Source organism: Ptychodera flava, chromosome 12 (assembly GCF_041260155.1).
Source record: "Ptychodera flava strain L36383 chromosome 12, AS_Pfla_20210202, whole genome shotgun sequence".
NCBI lineage: Eukaryota > Metazoa > Hemichordata > Enteropneusta > Ptychoderidae > Ptychodera > Ptychodera flava.
The window spans coordinates 24,775,501-24,793,962 of NC_091939.1; the positions used below are offsets into that span (position 1 = coordinate 24,775,501).

Below are 18,462 nucleotides of genomic sequence, written 5' to 3' on the forward strand. Positions count from 1 at the left end.
TGAAAAATGATATTTTCCGTAAATTACAGATGAACAATGCATTTTGCTGAAAATAAATTAAAGTAAGCTGAGGGGCTTTAGTCTAAAGGTCACAACAGCCGAAGCGGTACATTCGATCATTTTCAACCGAAAGGACGTTATTTACCGTCGTTATTTGATTTTTAGTCGATTTATCCCGAAACTTTGACTTCTTTTAAGCACCAACTGGTGTAAGAAGATGTGAGAAAACGTAAATTGCATCGCGGAAGCTAATATGCCGTAAGTATTTCGTTCCGCACAAAAGTTTTGAAATTTGAAGTTAGTCAGCGGGCACGGTTCAAAATCCGAACGGTCGCCAGAGCACATTGCTACTTGCGTATCTTTATGCTCATGTTTTCCAACATCGATGAACTAATTTGAAACCAAAACATGAAGTATTTATGTATGGGATGGCCGCAGTCCACATCCTATTGACTCTTGATTCGACATTCCACCACATCTTGGCAAGCAGTATACTGTTTTCTTCCATAGTGACGATGGTGTACAAGCGCTGCGCCCACTGTTTTTGACACTGTCACTGAGATGCTGTCACTTATCCATTCAGTGTATCTCCAAGTGCTGATTTTGTTCATTTTCAGGCTATTTTGAAATTAATTAGGAATATGAGCATTGCAGAGCTTTTAGGTAAAGGTTGGGAAATGATTTTCCATGTCGATTGCAAGCTACATCATGAGAACTTATGGACACATTTATTGTAATGTGTTCATCCCGCCATTCCCAACCTCTCGTGAAACAGGACTTGCTCTACCTTGGTAAAATTACATGTAACACCATTCTAAGCTGATATAAATGTAACTCAACGTTCAAGAGAGCTAGACACCAGGAAACTTTATATTTTCTGAAGATATCAATGCCTTGAACATGGTTCTGACTCTGTAAATTCTCATGTACAGTATTACGCACATGCTGCTGTCTAAGTCTGTACATCAACCATTTGAAGACACCGGTAAAGTCTAGCCTATCCTATTTCTTTGGCAAGCCATCCTTACAGCTATGGCTACTGCTAACCTCTAATCAGTTTACTTTTTGGGTGTTCCTCAGAAGAAGCACATCAAGCCACTCTTAAGAGATTTCAGGGCTGGGTTAGTTAGCCTCAGAGATTAAAAGCGTTTGTGCTGATTAATAATTGATGTCCTTGTCTTGAAAGAGAGTCTGAGTCTCTGATTTTTGAAACTGGAGTTTCTAGTTCATAAAGATAGTTTGGCGGGAAACTTGTGTCCTATAGGTAGACTGCATGACAGAATTAACAGATTATTCTATTAAACCAAGGAAGGATTACCTTCATAAATATCTTTACATATAGTGTTTCTGCTGGGTACCAGAAACTGACACAAAGCAGCTGTCAGAAATACGGTACATTGCACTGAAAATAGTCGGTCATTTCACCAAATTAATTTACAAGAAGCCGTTTCACATTTCTTGATTTCATTTGTGTTGTGAGCTGGCAATGGCTTAGAAGCAGCCCAGGGAATGATTGCCTATAGTTCTTTATTGCTCACCTTTGATGTTTTTGCAAAGTCTGCAATCTGTGTTAGATGTAAACATGAAGTATGTACACAATATAGTGCATAGATATTCAACATAGCCTGTTACAAGGGGTATATTTTATACATTTATTTGACTTTTCTCCTTGTGTTCTCATCTTGTTCAATGTTTGTGAGTTTTTATGATCAAGTGATTTTCATAAGTTCAGTTGAGTAGCTGTCTATGTGCTCTTGACTCTGTTTGTCTAATGATATGATTCAGTGCAGTATAAGGCCAAAATAAAAAATATGTGCTGTTCCGATTACCCGACCTACCCCAATTTTATCCCCCCGACCCTAGACTTTTTAGAGCTTCGTAAACCCGGAAGTAAAAATAATGATATGAAAAAACGTGAAACGCATGAAATTACAGCTAGTTTTCAATCGGGTTCAAACCCACAACATACGGCATCAGCCGCCTAGCATGAAACTAATTTTAGTTCGATTTTGATACTTTTTGATCTACTTCAATAAAATGTTGTTGAAACAATACCACGCGTAAATTTCCGTATGCTGATTTTGCATATGAAAGCCTATCAGCCAGTTGAGAGTTACGTTCACAAAAGTTCGTTGCCCTAGCCCGATAAGGTTTCTGTGTCACATCATCTCTGCACGATCGAGAAAAGGAGACAAACTGAAGGTTTTATGCATTATATGAATGTCCATAGCATTGAAAAATATTTTGATAGCAAAATTGATACGAAACATTGGACTTAATATTGGACTTTACTGGTACAGAAACGTGCTCAGTGCAGACTGAACAAGCATTGAAGCAAGCTGTGGTGTCAATGGGCACATGGGCCCGGTTTTTGAATTCAGTGAACAGACACTGACTCATTTTTCAGAGCAAATTAACCCTAAAATTAACTGTCGGTGACAACCAACCTTTCTGTTTGTTATTTTCCCCCATTCTAAAATGACTGAAAAAAGCAACTGGAGCAAATCTGACATCGAGAAAAACTCAACTCCGCATTCAAATCAAAACAAGGGATCTGACCCTCTAAGTTGTTCGTTTAATTAGCTCTACTGAGTGTGTGCGCACAAAACTACAAGACCAGCTAGGTCACTACAAAAACACAGCTCACTGGTTTGCAAGGGCAATGTTGATCCTATGGAAGACCGGTCACGACATGCGACATGCGAGTTTTTAAAATGCGATCTGCGGTTAGGGTTAGGGTTAGAGTAGGGGTTAGGGTTAGGGTTAGGGGTTAGGTTTTCTCTAGTGAAAAGCCTTACTTCGCTCTCAACCCTGGAGGTTAGGCCAAGGGAGGGAAAAATTGTAACGGCATAACTTAGAGTTAGTTAGCGTTTATATGGTTTTGGGTTAGGGTTAGGGTAGGGTTAGGGCAGGGTTCGGTCGCAGATCACAGTTTAAAGACGCAGGTCGTATGTCGCAGGTCGTGACCGGTCTTCCCTACATGTCGGAGTCCTAACGTGGCCGCTATTTCTCCAAGGGTGTATCTATTGTAGAAGTATGCAGAAATAAGCTCGTCTCTACCTTTGTAATCCATCGTTAGGAGGAGAACGAAATGACATGTATGCAAACGCCATATTAGTTCTGCAACTCGCATGTCGCAGTTTAAGACTCGCATGTCGCAGTTTAAGAACTCCCGAGTCGCAGTTAAAAAAAAAACTCGCATGTCGCATGTCGTGACCGGTCTTCCATATGATCCAAACTTACAGTAGTGAGGGATGATATAGGCACAGTAAAAACGTGACAAACAAGCACATTATTGTTTTCAGAAGCTACAAAACAGTCCTTTTATAACTACAATAGATTTTTTTCTTGGCTTGTGTAGTGCAGATAGTTCAGTAAAAAATGAAAAATCCCTTGGAGGTACAATGGGAATGGCTGGCTGTTGTTAATTTTGATGTTTGAATGTACATTAAGCCCTATGAAAGCAAACTTACAGAATATGTGCAAACAAACATACAGAATATTTAAGCATGAGGGAATATGCTACAATTTTTAGGGATATCAAAACTTATGAATATTAATGAGCCGTCCGCCACTCTGGAAGCCCTATACATTCACAACAGTGATACCCAAATTTGTTGACTTTGAGAAATCTTATAGAGGATGGTGTTTGGAGCCAGCAGCTTGGATTGTGTAAGCAAGTGATTTATGGCTTGTAGTATGTATATCACAAGTGACATCACTGCAACATTAAAACTTACATAAGATGTCCTCAAATGTTTCAGTTAAATCCCCCAAAATTTTAAAATCCCCCTGAAAAATTCCAGGAGAGGGGGACCAATCCCCCCTGGTATAGTATCCTAGATGAAACACTGCATTGATGACCGTAAATATTGTGTTGTGTCAGTTCTTACAAGTCAGACTTACCTGTGGATAAACAGTTCACTTTCCTGTCAAAGAATTGTAATTTAGCCATATCAATTTCCGTGGCAGTATGATAAACCACAAATTTCAATTCTACTGATATTTTATTTTAATAAATTGGTATTCAATTTGAGTGCGTTTCATGAGGAAATTGTTCACTGTTAGTTAGTTTGAACGCGTACAAAATGCACATTGAGAAATAAAAAAAAAACCGAAAAAAAAAAAATTTCCCTACCTACCCTATTTTTGAAAACCATGTAATCGGAACAGCACAATTTTTTTTTTTTTGGCTAAATGGTAAAAGTGTATGTATTATTACATGCTCGTATATCGAACGTCGCACGCTCCATAGGATTCAATGGTAACTAGTCGATGACGTCGCGGCCGCATAGTCATCACTGGACTAAAAGTGAACCGGAACTATTTTCAACTTGACAACCTTTTGATATAAAAATATTGAAATTTCATGTTTTGCATAGGAAATCCGAGTTTATGAAAATTTTGCGGGAAAAAAATGATAAACTGCATAACAGTAACTCAATGCGCCTTTCGAAGATAAAAATCATTCCATTTTTATCGAATTTTCTTCTAAGATGGAAATAAAGCATTTGATTATCATTTGCCAGTAAATCTAAATATTTTGAGTGAAAACTGTGTAAGAGAGGCATGTAATAAAAACATTAAAGCCCAGACAAGGGACTATGTACCGTCGGGGCAGGAGACCATTTGCCCTCCTTACATGTACATCTGACAAATGGTCACCTACCCTCAGGCACATAGTCCCATGTTGGGGCTATAATATGTAATATTCTGGTTTATCCATAGGACTAATTGATGGAGTCCGTAAAACCTAAAGTAAGGTTTTTTAGTCTTCAGTATCATACAAACAAGCACATCTGAACGTGTACATACTAGTACCATACATTGTACCTTGACAAACTATGTCAGTCAAGTCATCAACCAAGTAAAAACATTGAATAATGCATGATGTATTTGTCATATTTTAGAATTTGAAGACACGTAAGGAAAATGCTATCCAGTCAAGAACCTCGGAGGAGTCAGCGAAAGCCAAAGCTGACTCCAGAACTTCAAAGCTTCTTGAACAGAAGTCCAAGAAAGGCTGCAAAGATGACACATATGGATAACATTCATGCATACAGCTTCATGGAAGATGGTGATGGAGATGACGAACTTGGAGGCGACACTTCCACAAATGGTGACCCAGTCTTTGGACTCAATTCTCCAGCAAACAGCAAAGATGGTGAGACATTGTTTATTAACTCTAGTACTATTAAAGCCCCAATAGCTGCAAATCTTATGCAGCCTTTTCATGATTTTAGTTTCAAGCCAATGTTGGTTCGTGTAAATGTGGTAACTGAAGGACATGTATAGAAGCATTACCGCTGGCTGATTTGGACCATACCTACATATTCTAACAAGTTTAATAATAAACAGGTGCCACACTCATTAAATGGCGCCCCAAAGGAAAAGTTCAAAACACACAGCATTTCCTGCACATATGCACCGTGATCATCCCAGAAACAAGCATGATTCTATTAACTTGAATGCACAACACAAAATGGCCTATATTTTGTTGCTGTAATCTTTATTTTCTCTGTCATATGATCAGTTTTTGAAAATGGCGGGAAATCTAAAATGATGTTAAATCAGTTGAATTTGCATGCCACTTTTCACACTTTAACAACAGTGTTATACACTTTTTTGGTCTTTAATCGGTCTTATTTCAAAGAGGATATTTTGAGATCGGTTTATTACACATTTGCAGCTATTGGGCCTTTAATGGTACAAATTACAGCAGTAGCATGCTTTGCTTCTACCAAGTTATTTTTGCCAAAACTCATGAAACTGTGAAGGCTGTGATATTTTTTGCTCCCTTGGTCAATAGTGCAAAATACATATCCTGTCTTTCTTGAAAGGGAAACATATTTTACTTTGACATACTGTTGCTCTGCCCAGGCTCTATCTACAATAATTGTCCCATTGTCGGCTAAGGCCAACACACACACAGCAAGCACCAGGTGATTTTACCATGTATGCAAATGTCCTCAGCACAGCTTTGAGTATGGAACAGTGAAAAGCTATTTGGTTCTTGCCTGTACAGAATCATCAAGTTTTTATGGTATATGAATCGTTTATCGAAATGTCAAAGTAAAATTAAATTTTGTTCAAAATCTCTCTTGAGGCATGCACCTGTCTCCCTGAATACCACATTCAGTTTTGAAGATCACATTATGACATAACTTACTTTTTTGCAGAAGTTTAGAAGTTTGTTGTCTTGGATTGTGAGTGTTTATAGGCAAGATCAACAGTTCTGGTCTTTCAGATAGAATGCACCTCGGGGACAGATATTCGGACTCTCAAACTTTTACAATTCTTTTCTGATCTACCAATGGTTCTACTCCGGAATAAAAAGTACGCGATGCGTTCTACAGACTCGGTACGCCCAAATAATCATGTGATGCCGGTACAAACAAGCCCACATGTGTACTATTGCGTATGGAAATACACGTACGTCTAAGCGCGTTTGCGCACATGGCTTTGTTTGTACCGTGGTTGATTCAAATTCCGGGTTTGGCCTATTGTGGGGGTTCATTTTTAAAGCACTTGCCGTAAGAAAACTTTTCACCAGCTTAGTTTTTCAAATTTTTCAAATTTTATTTTTCTCCATAGAGTTAACACAGGGATGGGGCCCGTTTTGAATTTTAAATATTGGTAAATCTTGGGTGATTTGTTTCTCTAGTACAAAATTTGCATGGTGACTCCCGATTTTTATATTAATTTTAAAAGAGAATGGTTGAAAGATTTGTTAAGGAAAGTTTGAGCAAAAGTTTAAGTCTTTCACTTTGGAGGCGCATACTACCTTAAGACCCTGTATTTGTTCATTACTGGATTGGTTGATTTTTCTTTTGAAGGGTATAACAATGGAAAAGTTACAACAGTGGCCATGGTACATGATATTCCATACGTCACTCCAGTGTCATCACCAGACTCTGATAGGTCCAAGGTAGGTTATATTACCATGTAACCCATAAAAAAAATTGAACTGATGCATGGTTCTCAACGTAAGGATTTAGAAGGGTGACCAATACTGTTTTTTTTAGCAAACTGTTCATATGTTAATGACCGCACAAAAGAAGAAATTTTCATAACAAACAAATATACAATCATGCATTGTCATGTAAATTGAGCACCCTTCTTTTTGTCAAGCTATAGAGAACACTGTGCAAAGTAACAGTTGTACCTGTCATCCCGCAACCATAGTCAATAATGTATTTCAAAACAAGTACTCCTTATGGAATGCCACTGATGGTACATACTGTACTGTACCGCTGTAAAATGAAATTATTTTCTTTCTTTAATGTCCATAATGTTAATATGTCTGTTGGCTGCGTGCATTGATGCGTCCATTCATGCACATATGTCAGACATGCCTTGGCTGATTTCTTTAAAACCTGGCACAAGGATAAGTCACTGTTGCATTTATGTGCGTGTCGTTTTGTTTTTTTAATGTGAATAAATAAAGCTGACGGGCAGCCATTTTGTTATATATATTGTATATGTTCCTCTGTTCACACAGATATCTCAGACATGCAAAGGCAAATTTCCTTCAAAGTTAGTTCAAGGTTAAATTGATACATGTACACTGTAGCGTACATATGTACATCGATAAATTAGTTGATCTGATACAATATGACAGTCTGATGGCCATTTGTTATGATTGTCTGTCAGCTAATAGCATACTTATGCACTTCATTTAGGTTTTTGATCCAATCAAATATCATGGCCCTGTGATGACTATTTTATTATGATTGTCCGTCGGCTTATATTATTCAGCGAACTGCAACAAAACGTTTCACTCAGATATCTCAAGACAGATTTCCTTCAAAGTCAAGAGAATACGAGGAGGCAATTAGCCAACTTTGGAGTTGATGAAGTAGTTCTTTTGAATGCTGTATGATACACTGTGCTTCCTCATTGCTTAAGCTATCAGTTTTCATTCTTTGAGGGCCTTTGATATGTGTAAAAAGTTTTTTTCTTCATTTTTCTCTTCAAGATTGAGACACCTGTGTCCCCGACGAGATTGTTGAATAATTGCTGCATCGTTCCTCTTGATGAAGAGATCACCTTTCTAAAGAGTGTCCGAGACCCAAATGCCAGACTCCACAAACTGTCTCAGAATAGACGCCGTATATCAACGAGGAGCACAGCAGCTGCCGATCTGAGGGTTACACAGAGGAGGAGTCACGTTGATGTCGTAGAGAAAACTACCAAACCAAAGGATCGTAAGGCAGAGGTGTCCGGAAATGCCAGTGTTGGTGAAACTCAACAAGCGGTAGCGTTACAGAGTGAAAAGCGCAAGAGGGGCAGGCCATCTAAAAAGACCAATTTGAAAGAGAGCACCTCAGCTGTTGCCCCGGTAACTTCAGTCAAAAGACCGAGGGGCAGACCTAAATTTTACTGTACAGACAGCAAATCAAGTGTAGTATCTCATGAGAAGGAAGGTGAAGCCTCAAATGGAAGTACCGAGAACCAGTCATTATTACTGAAGACAAGAAGAAGAAGTCTTGCTGGTAATGTGTCCAGATACACAACACCGGTCTCAGTGAACAGACGCGGGCGCAAGAGCATGCACAATAAAAGCATTTATTCAGATTGGTTGTCGGATATGTCATCGGCCATAATGAGCCCAGGAAGTGATCTTCAGACATCAGAAGAAACTTTTATTCCTGATGGTTCTTACATTGTCCCTCACGAGAAACATGAGAATGAGGGAGTTCATGCTGCTGCCGTTTTGACACCGCCGAAAAGACAACCCAACCCGTCTCTCAAGGAGGGGGAGACCCCAGTAGATGTCTTCTGCAGTGCTACGCCAAAAATTGAGGAATCAGGCTCTCAACAGACGAACGATAACCACATTACTCCAAGCCCAAGTCCACACAGTGGTGACAGAACAATTGATAGAAATGTTCACAGTGATGAAACCCTGCCCCTTGAATCAGGGTCAGTGAGAGAAGTGGACCCCGAAGTGAAGAATCCAGAACCTGCTGAGTTTGCCTCGCCTGTAAAGGAACAGAACAAGAGCACACTAGAAAGTTGTAACAAACAACCTGAGACTACTGATACAACACAGAGCTTTGCTGACGATGGCTGCATTGAGGATCAGCCTTCAGCTTTGAGCGATGACTTCCCAGAAGACAAAGATGAACAAGAAGTAACTCACAATACCACTCACGAAGATGAATGCAGAAGTCCATTTACAGCAAAAGGCCGCTATAAACAAGCCCGAAACCCCTCCGGTCGATTTTGTCACACAAAGAAAAATCCACGTCATGCCAAGACAAATCCTACCAAGGACTCTTGTAGCAGTCCGGGACCATCTTCCCAGTGGGCAAAGACTGATGAAACATTGAGGGAGTCAAGCATGGGAGTATCAGAACCCACTGTTCAAGAGCAGAGTTCATCGAAGGGCTCGCCTAAGAGTGCTGACCCAGCAGACAAATCAAACTCACCCGGTGCAAAATCTCCAATCAACACTGAAGCAAACACAAGTAGGAGCTTCAACGACAGAGATGAAGTCTTTGGCATTAGTTACGCATACTCGGGCAAGAAGAAGAAGAAAAGAAGAGGCAGTGGGATGCATCGCCCTCTATACAAGAATCTGGCACCAAGTTTACTGACCCCAGACTTGACCGATGAGAGCAGTGAGACCAGTTTTGGAGTTCTCCACTCTTCCTCCAAGAAGTTACAGGAAGACAAATCTTTGAAAGTTGGAGAAAGCCCAAACTCTTCTTTTGGTTTTGAGACGAAGGATGATGACAAGGAGACGGAGAACAGTGCCATTGACATTATCTTGTCAGAGACCAGCTGTGAGCAAGTGGAACTAGAAGAGATTACTTCAACAAGCAGGTTGGATGAGACTGATGGTGGCAGCCTGGTCATACCAAAGGAGAAATCTGAAGAGGCCAGTAGTGATGAGCAAACTATCAAGTCTGGCATAAGGGACTCAGCAGGGGGTAAAAGAAATGCAAGGAGGAGGAGCAGTGTAGGAGAACCAGGAAATAAGAAGAAGAAGAAGAATACTGAGAGCACAGACATTCTCAATGAGTCGATAAACAAATCTGGAAGCAGCAGTGACAGTGGCCATCCTGTTGGTTCACAGACATCAGAGATCAGCAGTTGTGGCACGGAGGTCCAGAGCAGCTCTGGGATGCACACAGAGCCTGAAACTGATTCAGCTGAGGCCAAGACTGTCGGCAACGCTGGAAATGAGAGGCAAGCTGACATCAAGTCAGATGCACCAGTTGTTGCTTCAGAAGAGTTGGAGAATAGCAACAAAGAAGAGCAGATGGAGAAGTTTGAATCAAAAACCACCGGAAGAACAACGCGAAGGAGTAGATCCAGAAGGTCTCTTTGTCTGCAACAAAGTGTTGCCACATCAGAGGAAAGCGATCAAACTATTCTTGACCACTGTGTAAGTGGCAATGTAAAGACAGAATCAGAGACAGGCACAGGTGTTGATTCTCATTTACCTATTGATGAATCTACAGATAACTCTGGGAAAGTCAAATCTATCAAAATCACGCATGATCTCAAGGACAATCAAAATACTCTATCAAAGAGGGAATCATCAGCAATTGTACCTGATGAAGGCAGAGTTGAAGTGGAGAGCTCCGATGAAATTGACCAAACAAAAAACAGTGAAGAGATATTTATCAGTGGTGCTTCCTCTTCCCCTAAGACTATGTTTGATGATGATGAAACTGGGATTTGCAATCCAGATGCCAAGAGAAAAAGATCAAAACCCAAAAGCGGTCGTAGGGTTTCAATAAGAACTCTGCAGGCCTTGTACTCTGACTCTGTCTTCAGTCCCGAGCACTTCACAAAGGAGGAGAACGACACCAGCACCAGGCGGAAGAGAAGACGCAGTTTCTTGGATGCACAGTCGGCTATCTTTTACAGCGCCAATATGACACAGCAAGTGGCGCCAGGCACCAAAGAGCAGAAAACTGAATGCGCAGCCGAGTCTGTCAGTGTCACCAACGTGGAAGGTGCAGATGTCAAGTCTGACAGCCAAGCTTTAGGTACAGATGTAGAACGTGTACAAGAGGATGAGAATGCCACAGAATCCATTGATGTGTGTGATGCTGAAACAGATGCATCGCCTGGCAGTTCTGTCACAGATACTGATGCGGGAAGACCAATTATTGAGCCGTTGGAAACAGATGACGACAGACCTGATGAGAAACCTGCTGGGGATATGGAGTTATCGGCAGAAAACGCACCAGAGCCATCAGACAAGGAGACAGAAAGTAAAGACGATGAGGCTTGCAATGACAAGGCAGACAAGCGCAAACCAAACAGACGAAAGAGTGCAAGTCAGGTCTGCAATGTCAAGGACAAATCAAATAAACAAAGCACCAGCAACGTGAAGGAAGTGAAGAAATCTAAATCAGAGCTGGCAGTAGAGAAGCTATACACAAGCAGGGGTCCCAAGAAAGCCAAGAAGAGGAACCTGGAAACCATCTTTGAAAGCCCGAGACCGGACAACGGTGGTAAGACAACCCTAACTGGGGCAAGGAAAATGTCAAGAATGATGACATTCAAAGATCCCGTGATAATGACAAAGATCAAAGCCGCCAAGGCCAAGAAGCTGGAGCAACACGGTGTGAAGAAGTTCAAGCCTGCCAGAAACCTGAAAACCAAGAAAGCGGTCGCAGTGACGTTAGAAGACAAGTTGAACGAGCTGGAAAAGGAGCTCAGCGTCGTTGTGACACCTGTGAAAATATGGGAAGAAAGGAACAGCGTGGTTGCACGAAGGGAACAGGAAAATGTGTACGATAATATGAGTTGCGTCAGAATCGAGAGAGATACGAGAACTGTGGTTGATGCCTTGACCTCGCCTCTTCAGATAAGTGAACCGGTATCAGGGTTCCGACGAAAGAGGCTGTCTTCTCTCTCAAGTGTCAATCATGGACTGATGCGTCCAAACAAAAAACTTTGTAGTTCAAGCCAGTCACCAAAAAGTGACAGCAACACCAAAGCTGTGTCTTCATTCCCCGAGTTTCCGGGATCCTCATTAGGCCTAAGTCCAAAGATGATTGTGGATGGAACTGAAGTGGATCCCAATGTCATTGTCAAGCTTGAAAAACTGGAACCTGGCCGCCATTTGCACTCTCCAATGGAGTCCGGAGTGACCCCAAAGAAACCCAAACAGAAGTACAGGCGCAAGGCCAAGCCTCAGGATGTTACCAATACTTGGACAAACAACAAAGTGAAAACCAGCATATCTTCCAGTCCGGCACAAGTAGGGCTGGATTCAGGACTGACCTGTCTTGTGACCAAGGGTAGCAATGACCAGATTTACTACGATTTCGGTGACACCGATCACAACTATTGCAAGTCTCCGGACAAAATTGAATTTCCGACAGGAAGCAGACAGGGTAAAAACAGCAGTGAGAAAAAGGCTAACGCGGGATCTACAAAGAAGAGAGCCCGGGAGAAGTCAAAGACCTGCGCCAGGAAGATCAGCATGAGCACGTCCCCAGTCGCGGCAAGCTACTTTAACTACGATGACTGTATTGACAGCGAGATGAGTTCCACCGCCGATACATGCAGCATGTCTAGTCAGGACGTGGAAGACGCCAACGAGAACTACCAAAGACCTGATGACCTAAGTGTGGGTGATCACTGTTATGCTGCCACCTGGCATTCTGAGAAACTGTGCAATTTACTCTACGATTCACCTCCCCTTGGCTCACAGACCGAGAGGCAGAACCAGAAACTGGCCCGGTCAGAACAGGTCAAACAGTATTGGGAAACTGAAAGTATACAAAGCCGGCAGAACAGATACCAGAGACGTAACGCAAATGATGATGCCTCCCCTGTAACGGTAAGATTTTAAAACCAGCGTTCTCCCCAGGAGTTTCTGGTAGAGTGGCGGTTATTTTGCATAACAATAAATGTAATTGTTATGGTAATGAGTTTCTATTGTTTACCAAAAATTAAAGAGTGGCGGCCACCACTCTATAATTGCTCTGGGGAGAACACTGTAAAATCCCAATAAGGCTAACTTTTCACCATTTTTTTCATATTTTTGTCTGAAATAGCAGCTTCAATTTATGAAAGTACATGGTAAATGATGCTGAATTGCACAGTATGCATACCCAGTCTGACTTGCAATTGTATACTAAAACAAGTTAAAAATTACTTCTTGTCCAGGACAGGAATTCAAACTATGTTGACACATGAAATGTGACGTAATCACACTGCTTTGCATGCTCAACCACATGTACACAAGTTTTGCCATGGCGTCCATAGAAACCAATGCTGTTCCAAGTGGTCTGATCAACCTGAACCTGGCAACTCTGTGAAGAAAAAATGTCAGTGAAATGCCTGAAAGATATACAATATTGACGCACAAATGGCATTTCAAGGGTTTACAAGAGTGTTCTGACTGTTATGAGCTGTGCAAACACACGATGGAGGCAGTCCTTAGTCTGGTATGCTACCTTCAGGCACTGCATGCCCATAGTTGCTGACGTTACGCAGATCATGTTTGCGCAATTAATTGACAAGAGGCAGAGAAAAAAAAAATACAAACAAAAACTCATCACTACCCCGTTGTTGTCTTTGAACTTGCCTTTTCTCCATTATGTAGATTTATGAAAATGTTGATGAAAATAAATGATGGACCGCTTCACGTACTGAAAAGATGTTCAGTGAAAAGCTGCTCCCTAGTGATGGTAAACGCTGTGCTACGGGCATATGTAGTTCTTCCAGTTCCAGAAATCACCATCTCTTCGGGTTTTTTTCACAGAGTCCCTCCTCCAGGAATCAGTCCAAGGTGAAGTGGTGCCACCGATTGGAGGAGGCAATACCTTAGCTCCAGTGATCATAATTTAATTGCTAGAATAGTAGAGAGAGAGAGAAAAAAGGTACGCAATGGACCAAAGCCAAGAGCAAAGAGAGATGTACAGAAGATGGATACCTGTCATGTAGAACTGCTTTTGGAGGATATGTGAACAGAAAAGTTTAAGTCAATATATGGGCTGTGTTGGAGCTTTTATAAATGATAAAATGTATATGTCTTTAGCGTGATTCTTCCTGTAGTGTTTCTCCAAACTTCAATAATTTAGAAAACTTTCTATATGGCTCATTGCCACAGGATATTTTTTTTTTTTTTAAACTTTAATATGAACTTTTCAAGATGTGTAAGGCTGTAGGTGTGTTATCATCCCACGAAGATGTACCCACTTAAGATATGACACTGTTTAGGAACGACATACCTCTAGGAAGTGATTGCTTGATGCATCTGTGTGCGAGATAAAAGTACAGTGCAGTTCTGACCTCTTTAAAACTCCAGTCAAATTATCACTGAGAGGAGTGAGCAGACGAGAACTGGTGCATAATATTCCCTTTAAAAACATTTCCATGTGTTGATCTTATTTTGCAGGGTGTGATGTAGGCTATGTTTACATTACCTGCAATAAAAAACCTGAACAAAGTGCATAGCAGCTGTCACTGTAGGGGGATGGAGTAATATACAGCGTCTTGTAAGATTGTAATTGATTGGTCGGCTGAACTTTATTGAACCATTTTCCAAACGACCAGTCAGCGGCACAGTAGCCTTAGTGTCAGACTGCATAACTTGCAGTAAATAATGAAAACAGACCAATCAGATCTGACCTTCTGAGCTACTGCATATCAGCAGTATCCAGGCTTTGCAAGTGTGTGACCAACTAAACTTAGTAGTATGTTATTGCTGTGCGAATAATGCAGTACAGTGGTTCACTTATAGCGGATGCTGCTGTAGAATTGTTGACATTCAGTCAACAAATTTAGTAATTGAAATCACTTACAATTACAGCTTTTTTTTTTTTTAGTTTATATTATATAGAAATGCGTTAACACATCTCAAATATAGAAGTCGTGCTTGAAATTATAAAAACTTCAGAGGGATGTTCAGGTAATATATGTGGATTTTGTCCTTCTTTGTACATGTATAACCATATACCAAGACAGCTTTAAGCAAAATAATGGGTTCTGAAATGTGAGAGGGATATTCTTCAAGGGGAACCACGGCGTGAATATGTTGTCACACACTTATCAAATCAAGCTGCCATATATTTACCTTGTGCGGTCACAGCGTTTTGAGCATGTACATTTTTAGCCTTAGCAGTTTGCAGTGTTTGTAACGTGACACAGATTTCATGTAAAAGTATTTGTCCTGTATCAGTCTTGTTGTATGCCATTATAGTGAGTATTGTCTAATGTGTACCATGTATGAACAACAAGCGGCATATACTCTACGCTGCATGCTCTTTCTTGTGTTAACATTCAACACTTACAGTTTTTCGGGAGGAGAAAGTAAAAGCAACGTCTTCCTTCAGAAAGTTGTAAATTAGCATTATTTTTGTACAAGGAAGAGACATGTATTTTGTCATTGCATCCAAAAAAGTTGTGAGAGGCTGTATATAGGCTCACATCAGTAAAAGTAGCCCTAACACTATTTTTGTACAAAGGAAATGTCCACGTAGTTAGGAGTGTTTTATCTGAAGAACAAATGTCACCGAAATTTTCACTTTGCATATGATAAAATGAAATTGTAAAAATTTATTCCTTCACCTTATACATGTAGGTTTGTCATGAATAACCCTTTTTGAATGTTACTGTACTGCTACATGAAATGAAAGATCCAAGAGACAAGATTGCTGCACATGTGCTAACCCTCCTTGATCCCCCGACCCACCCTCCAGGTAATGGTATAACCCTGATGTCTGTGAGGTGGTAAATGATTTGTGCACAATAAAAATAAGATGAGAAGGGGCTGAAGTCAGAGCTGGTGTTAATCAAATGCAGTTTATTTTGCTGTTTGCCTTGAAGGATACAAAGAGCCGCCCAGTGTCTTCCTGATTTCTATGTAACAAAAGAGCAGCTGTTCCATTAACTTATGAAAATGCAAGAGTCGACATTATAGAATTTCACTCAGCTTTCCTGTAATTTTGAAGTCTGACATGTTTACACCGTTTTGCTGCAAAGATTTGCCATGGCATGTAAATCCCTTCATCTCCCATTTCCATGTATATAGATCCAGTCAATGCATTGGAGAGCAATGCAATTGTACCAAAGTCCACGGTGCATGGGGTTTGGCAAGACTGAACACTGGGCCAGCAATTTTACAATTCAAGATAATCCTAGGGGGTCCAGTTTCCAAAAGGCTGAAGAGGACCCCCTAACATACAAATTCCTTTGTTTTCCATTTTGAAGATTTGGTCCAGTGTTGTTTAGATGCACTATGGGTTAATCCTACACTCAGGCACCAACTTGTTTGCAAGTTGTAGACATTGCTACATTTAGCTGTACGAGTAAGCTTCCATATGAAAGCTACAGTGCACCAAAACTGCCTTACACCTTGTACAAATGTTTTTTTTTCCATAACAGTGGCGTTAACATTTTTATCTGTGTGAAAATGTGTATACAATTGTGATTTTGCTGGTAATTTTTTTTCCAATAGTTTTTTTTAATTTCATCTTTTTTTGTTCTCAATGTGAATAGGATATTGCTATATTGATACAGTCTTCTGAAAGGCTCTTGCCTTCTTCTGAGACCAATCAAACGTTGTGCTTTGTAATTAACATGCGTAAAGTTATAGCGTAAACAATCCAATTAAAAATTAGTTTTGTACTTTTCTAAACTTTGCAATCAACTGGTATATTTTGAGTCTTCAAAGACAGATATAAGCTCCGCATGTTCTGATTCAAACTTTGTATGAACGTTGTTGACATAATCTTTCTGACTTCATCTGTAGGGTTAGAAATATAGCACAAATTAAGATAATACATCAATAAAAAAAAACTTATGCTACGCCTTCAAAGCACTACCATATTCTACTTCTAGGTTGCCCTCTACAGCTCCGGAAGCCTTTGCCTTTAGATGTAATTTTTTTCATAAAATATTCTCATTATAATGACTGTTTGTTGAGATAAAACGAGTAGCACTGTTTGTTTGTCTCTGTAATGCTTCCATTAGTGACAAATTTTACCCCATATGACCATAGCTTGCGCAAAATGTCTGTATTTGATACATGGTAACAGATATGTGAGCAGGTGCATGCATAATTAATTTGTGCATGTACTTTGTATTCATCACTCAATAATATTTCAGAGAGGTTATGAAAGCATTAACTGGCATGTCTTCCTCGTCACCTCATGTTCTGTTCATCAAAAGTTAAAGAGCTTTACATTCTGAAAACGCCAAGATTACATTTTTCTTGACTTGAGACTTCAATGATGTACTGTTTCTCTGTGCCGTCATGTGTGTATCTGTGTGTCTGCATTTGCAACATGGAGTCCTCTCAGCAATATACACACGAGATATTTTTGTACAGAGATGGTTGCCAAGCATGCAATACTAGCAACGCAATGCTGAAGAGCAAGCCAATTAAAATCAGATGGCAACGTTTCATCTTCTTGTTCTCTACAATGCATATGAATGTTGGTCGTTATCTACATCTGATTTTTATCAGATTATGCTGAAAGATGTCCAATGACACACCTGAACTGTCAAAGTTGAAGTATACTGTATGGGGATTGTCCATAGCTTTGTGATTTAAATTGTTTCAATTTCCAACATTTACATGTACAGTCATCAAACACCTGATTGGTTGTTTTGCATGGTTAATAAGAAACTTCTGAATAAGGGACTGGCCTTTAAATCTTTTGAAGAGGGTAGTCAGGATTCCAAATGGCAAATGTCTGTTTTTTCAACAGTTATTTGGCTTCCCGTCAAACTGATACATAGCTGCAAATTTTGCCATCAATTTTTGATCAGCAAGTTTTTTTGACTTAACCCTTCACAAGATCTGATGGTCCATGCCTTAGCAAAACATGCATGATCAACCCTGTGTGTGTTGTACACTTATCTCTAGATGCTCAAAACCATTCACACAAACTGTGCCTTGCTATTGTATGTCCAGATGTCCATCAATACTTCAATTCATCAGCTCTCAATCTGTATATTTTCCATAGAATAAACTGTTCCTTTTTTATCTAATTCACACGTCTTCTTCAGATTCTTTTCCTCTGTGTATAAGTTGTGAAAAGTGAGAGGATAAACTTCTGTATAAATTACTGGACAAGACTCTATTTTGAAATAACAAACAGAAGTGTCTTTTATTTGGTCTTTGATCAATGATATAACCAAAATTTTGCTAATGCCTTGAAAATCTCAATTTACATATTATAGTCCTCTGCAAATCCCGCCAAAATTTTCAAGGAGGCGGCAACATTCCCCCAGTGAGGGAAACCTGGAGAACAGTGTGAAGTACATGAATATTTTTAATTGATAATGACTCGCCATCTCTTGATATGCATACCAAAACAATATTATATTGCATAAATGAATATGAGTGTCATACTTCAAATTACAAATTTGATGTGTGGAGAGCTTATAGAGGTTGACTGAAAGATCCATCACTTCAGGGTGCTCTCTACGCTCCCCCACCCCTTTTACAACTGGACGTGGTCTTCAACATTCCTG

At 40.1% G+C, this 18,462-nt stretch overlaps 1 protein-coding gene across 1 annotated transcript; it reads left to right on the plus strand.

Annotated features, from left to right (window-relative positions):
• The first annotated feature begins 79 nt into the window (after window positions 1-79).
• On the plus strand, window positions 80-17,976 carry LOC139145478 (microtubule-associated protein futsch-like). The gene is made up of 5 exons (XM_070716682.1): window positions 80-258; window positions 4,911-5,164; window positions 6,837-6,928; window positions 7,979-12,814; window positions 13,742-17,976. Exons 2-5 carry the CDS (start codon window positions 4,933-4,935, stop codon window positions 13,805-13,807), a joined length of 5,226 nt encoding a protein of 1,741 aa, XP_070572783.1. The 5' UTR covers window positions 80-258; window positions 4,911-4,932; the 3' UTR covers window positions 13,808-17,976.
• Window positions 17,977-18,462: the final 486 nt, after the last annotated feature.

Excerpts from the sequence above, each read along its gene's own strand:
- LOC139145478 (XM_070716682.1), top strand. The coding sequence starts at position 4,933 with ATGCTATCCAGTCAAGAACCTCGGAGGAGTCAGCGAAAGCCAAAGCTG. Across the intron at positions 5,165-6,836 it reads TCCAGCAAACAGCAAAGATG|GGTATAACAATGGAAAAGTT; the intron begins GTGAGACATTGT and ends TTTCTTTTGAAG. Across the intron at positions 6,929-7,978 it reads CAGACTCTGATAGGTCCAAG|ATTGAGACACCTGTGTCCCC; the intron begins GTAGGTTATATT and ends TTTCTCTTCAAG.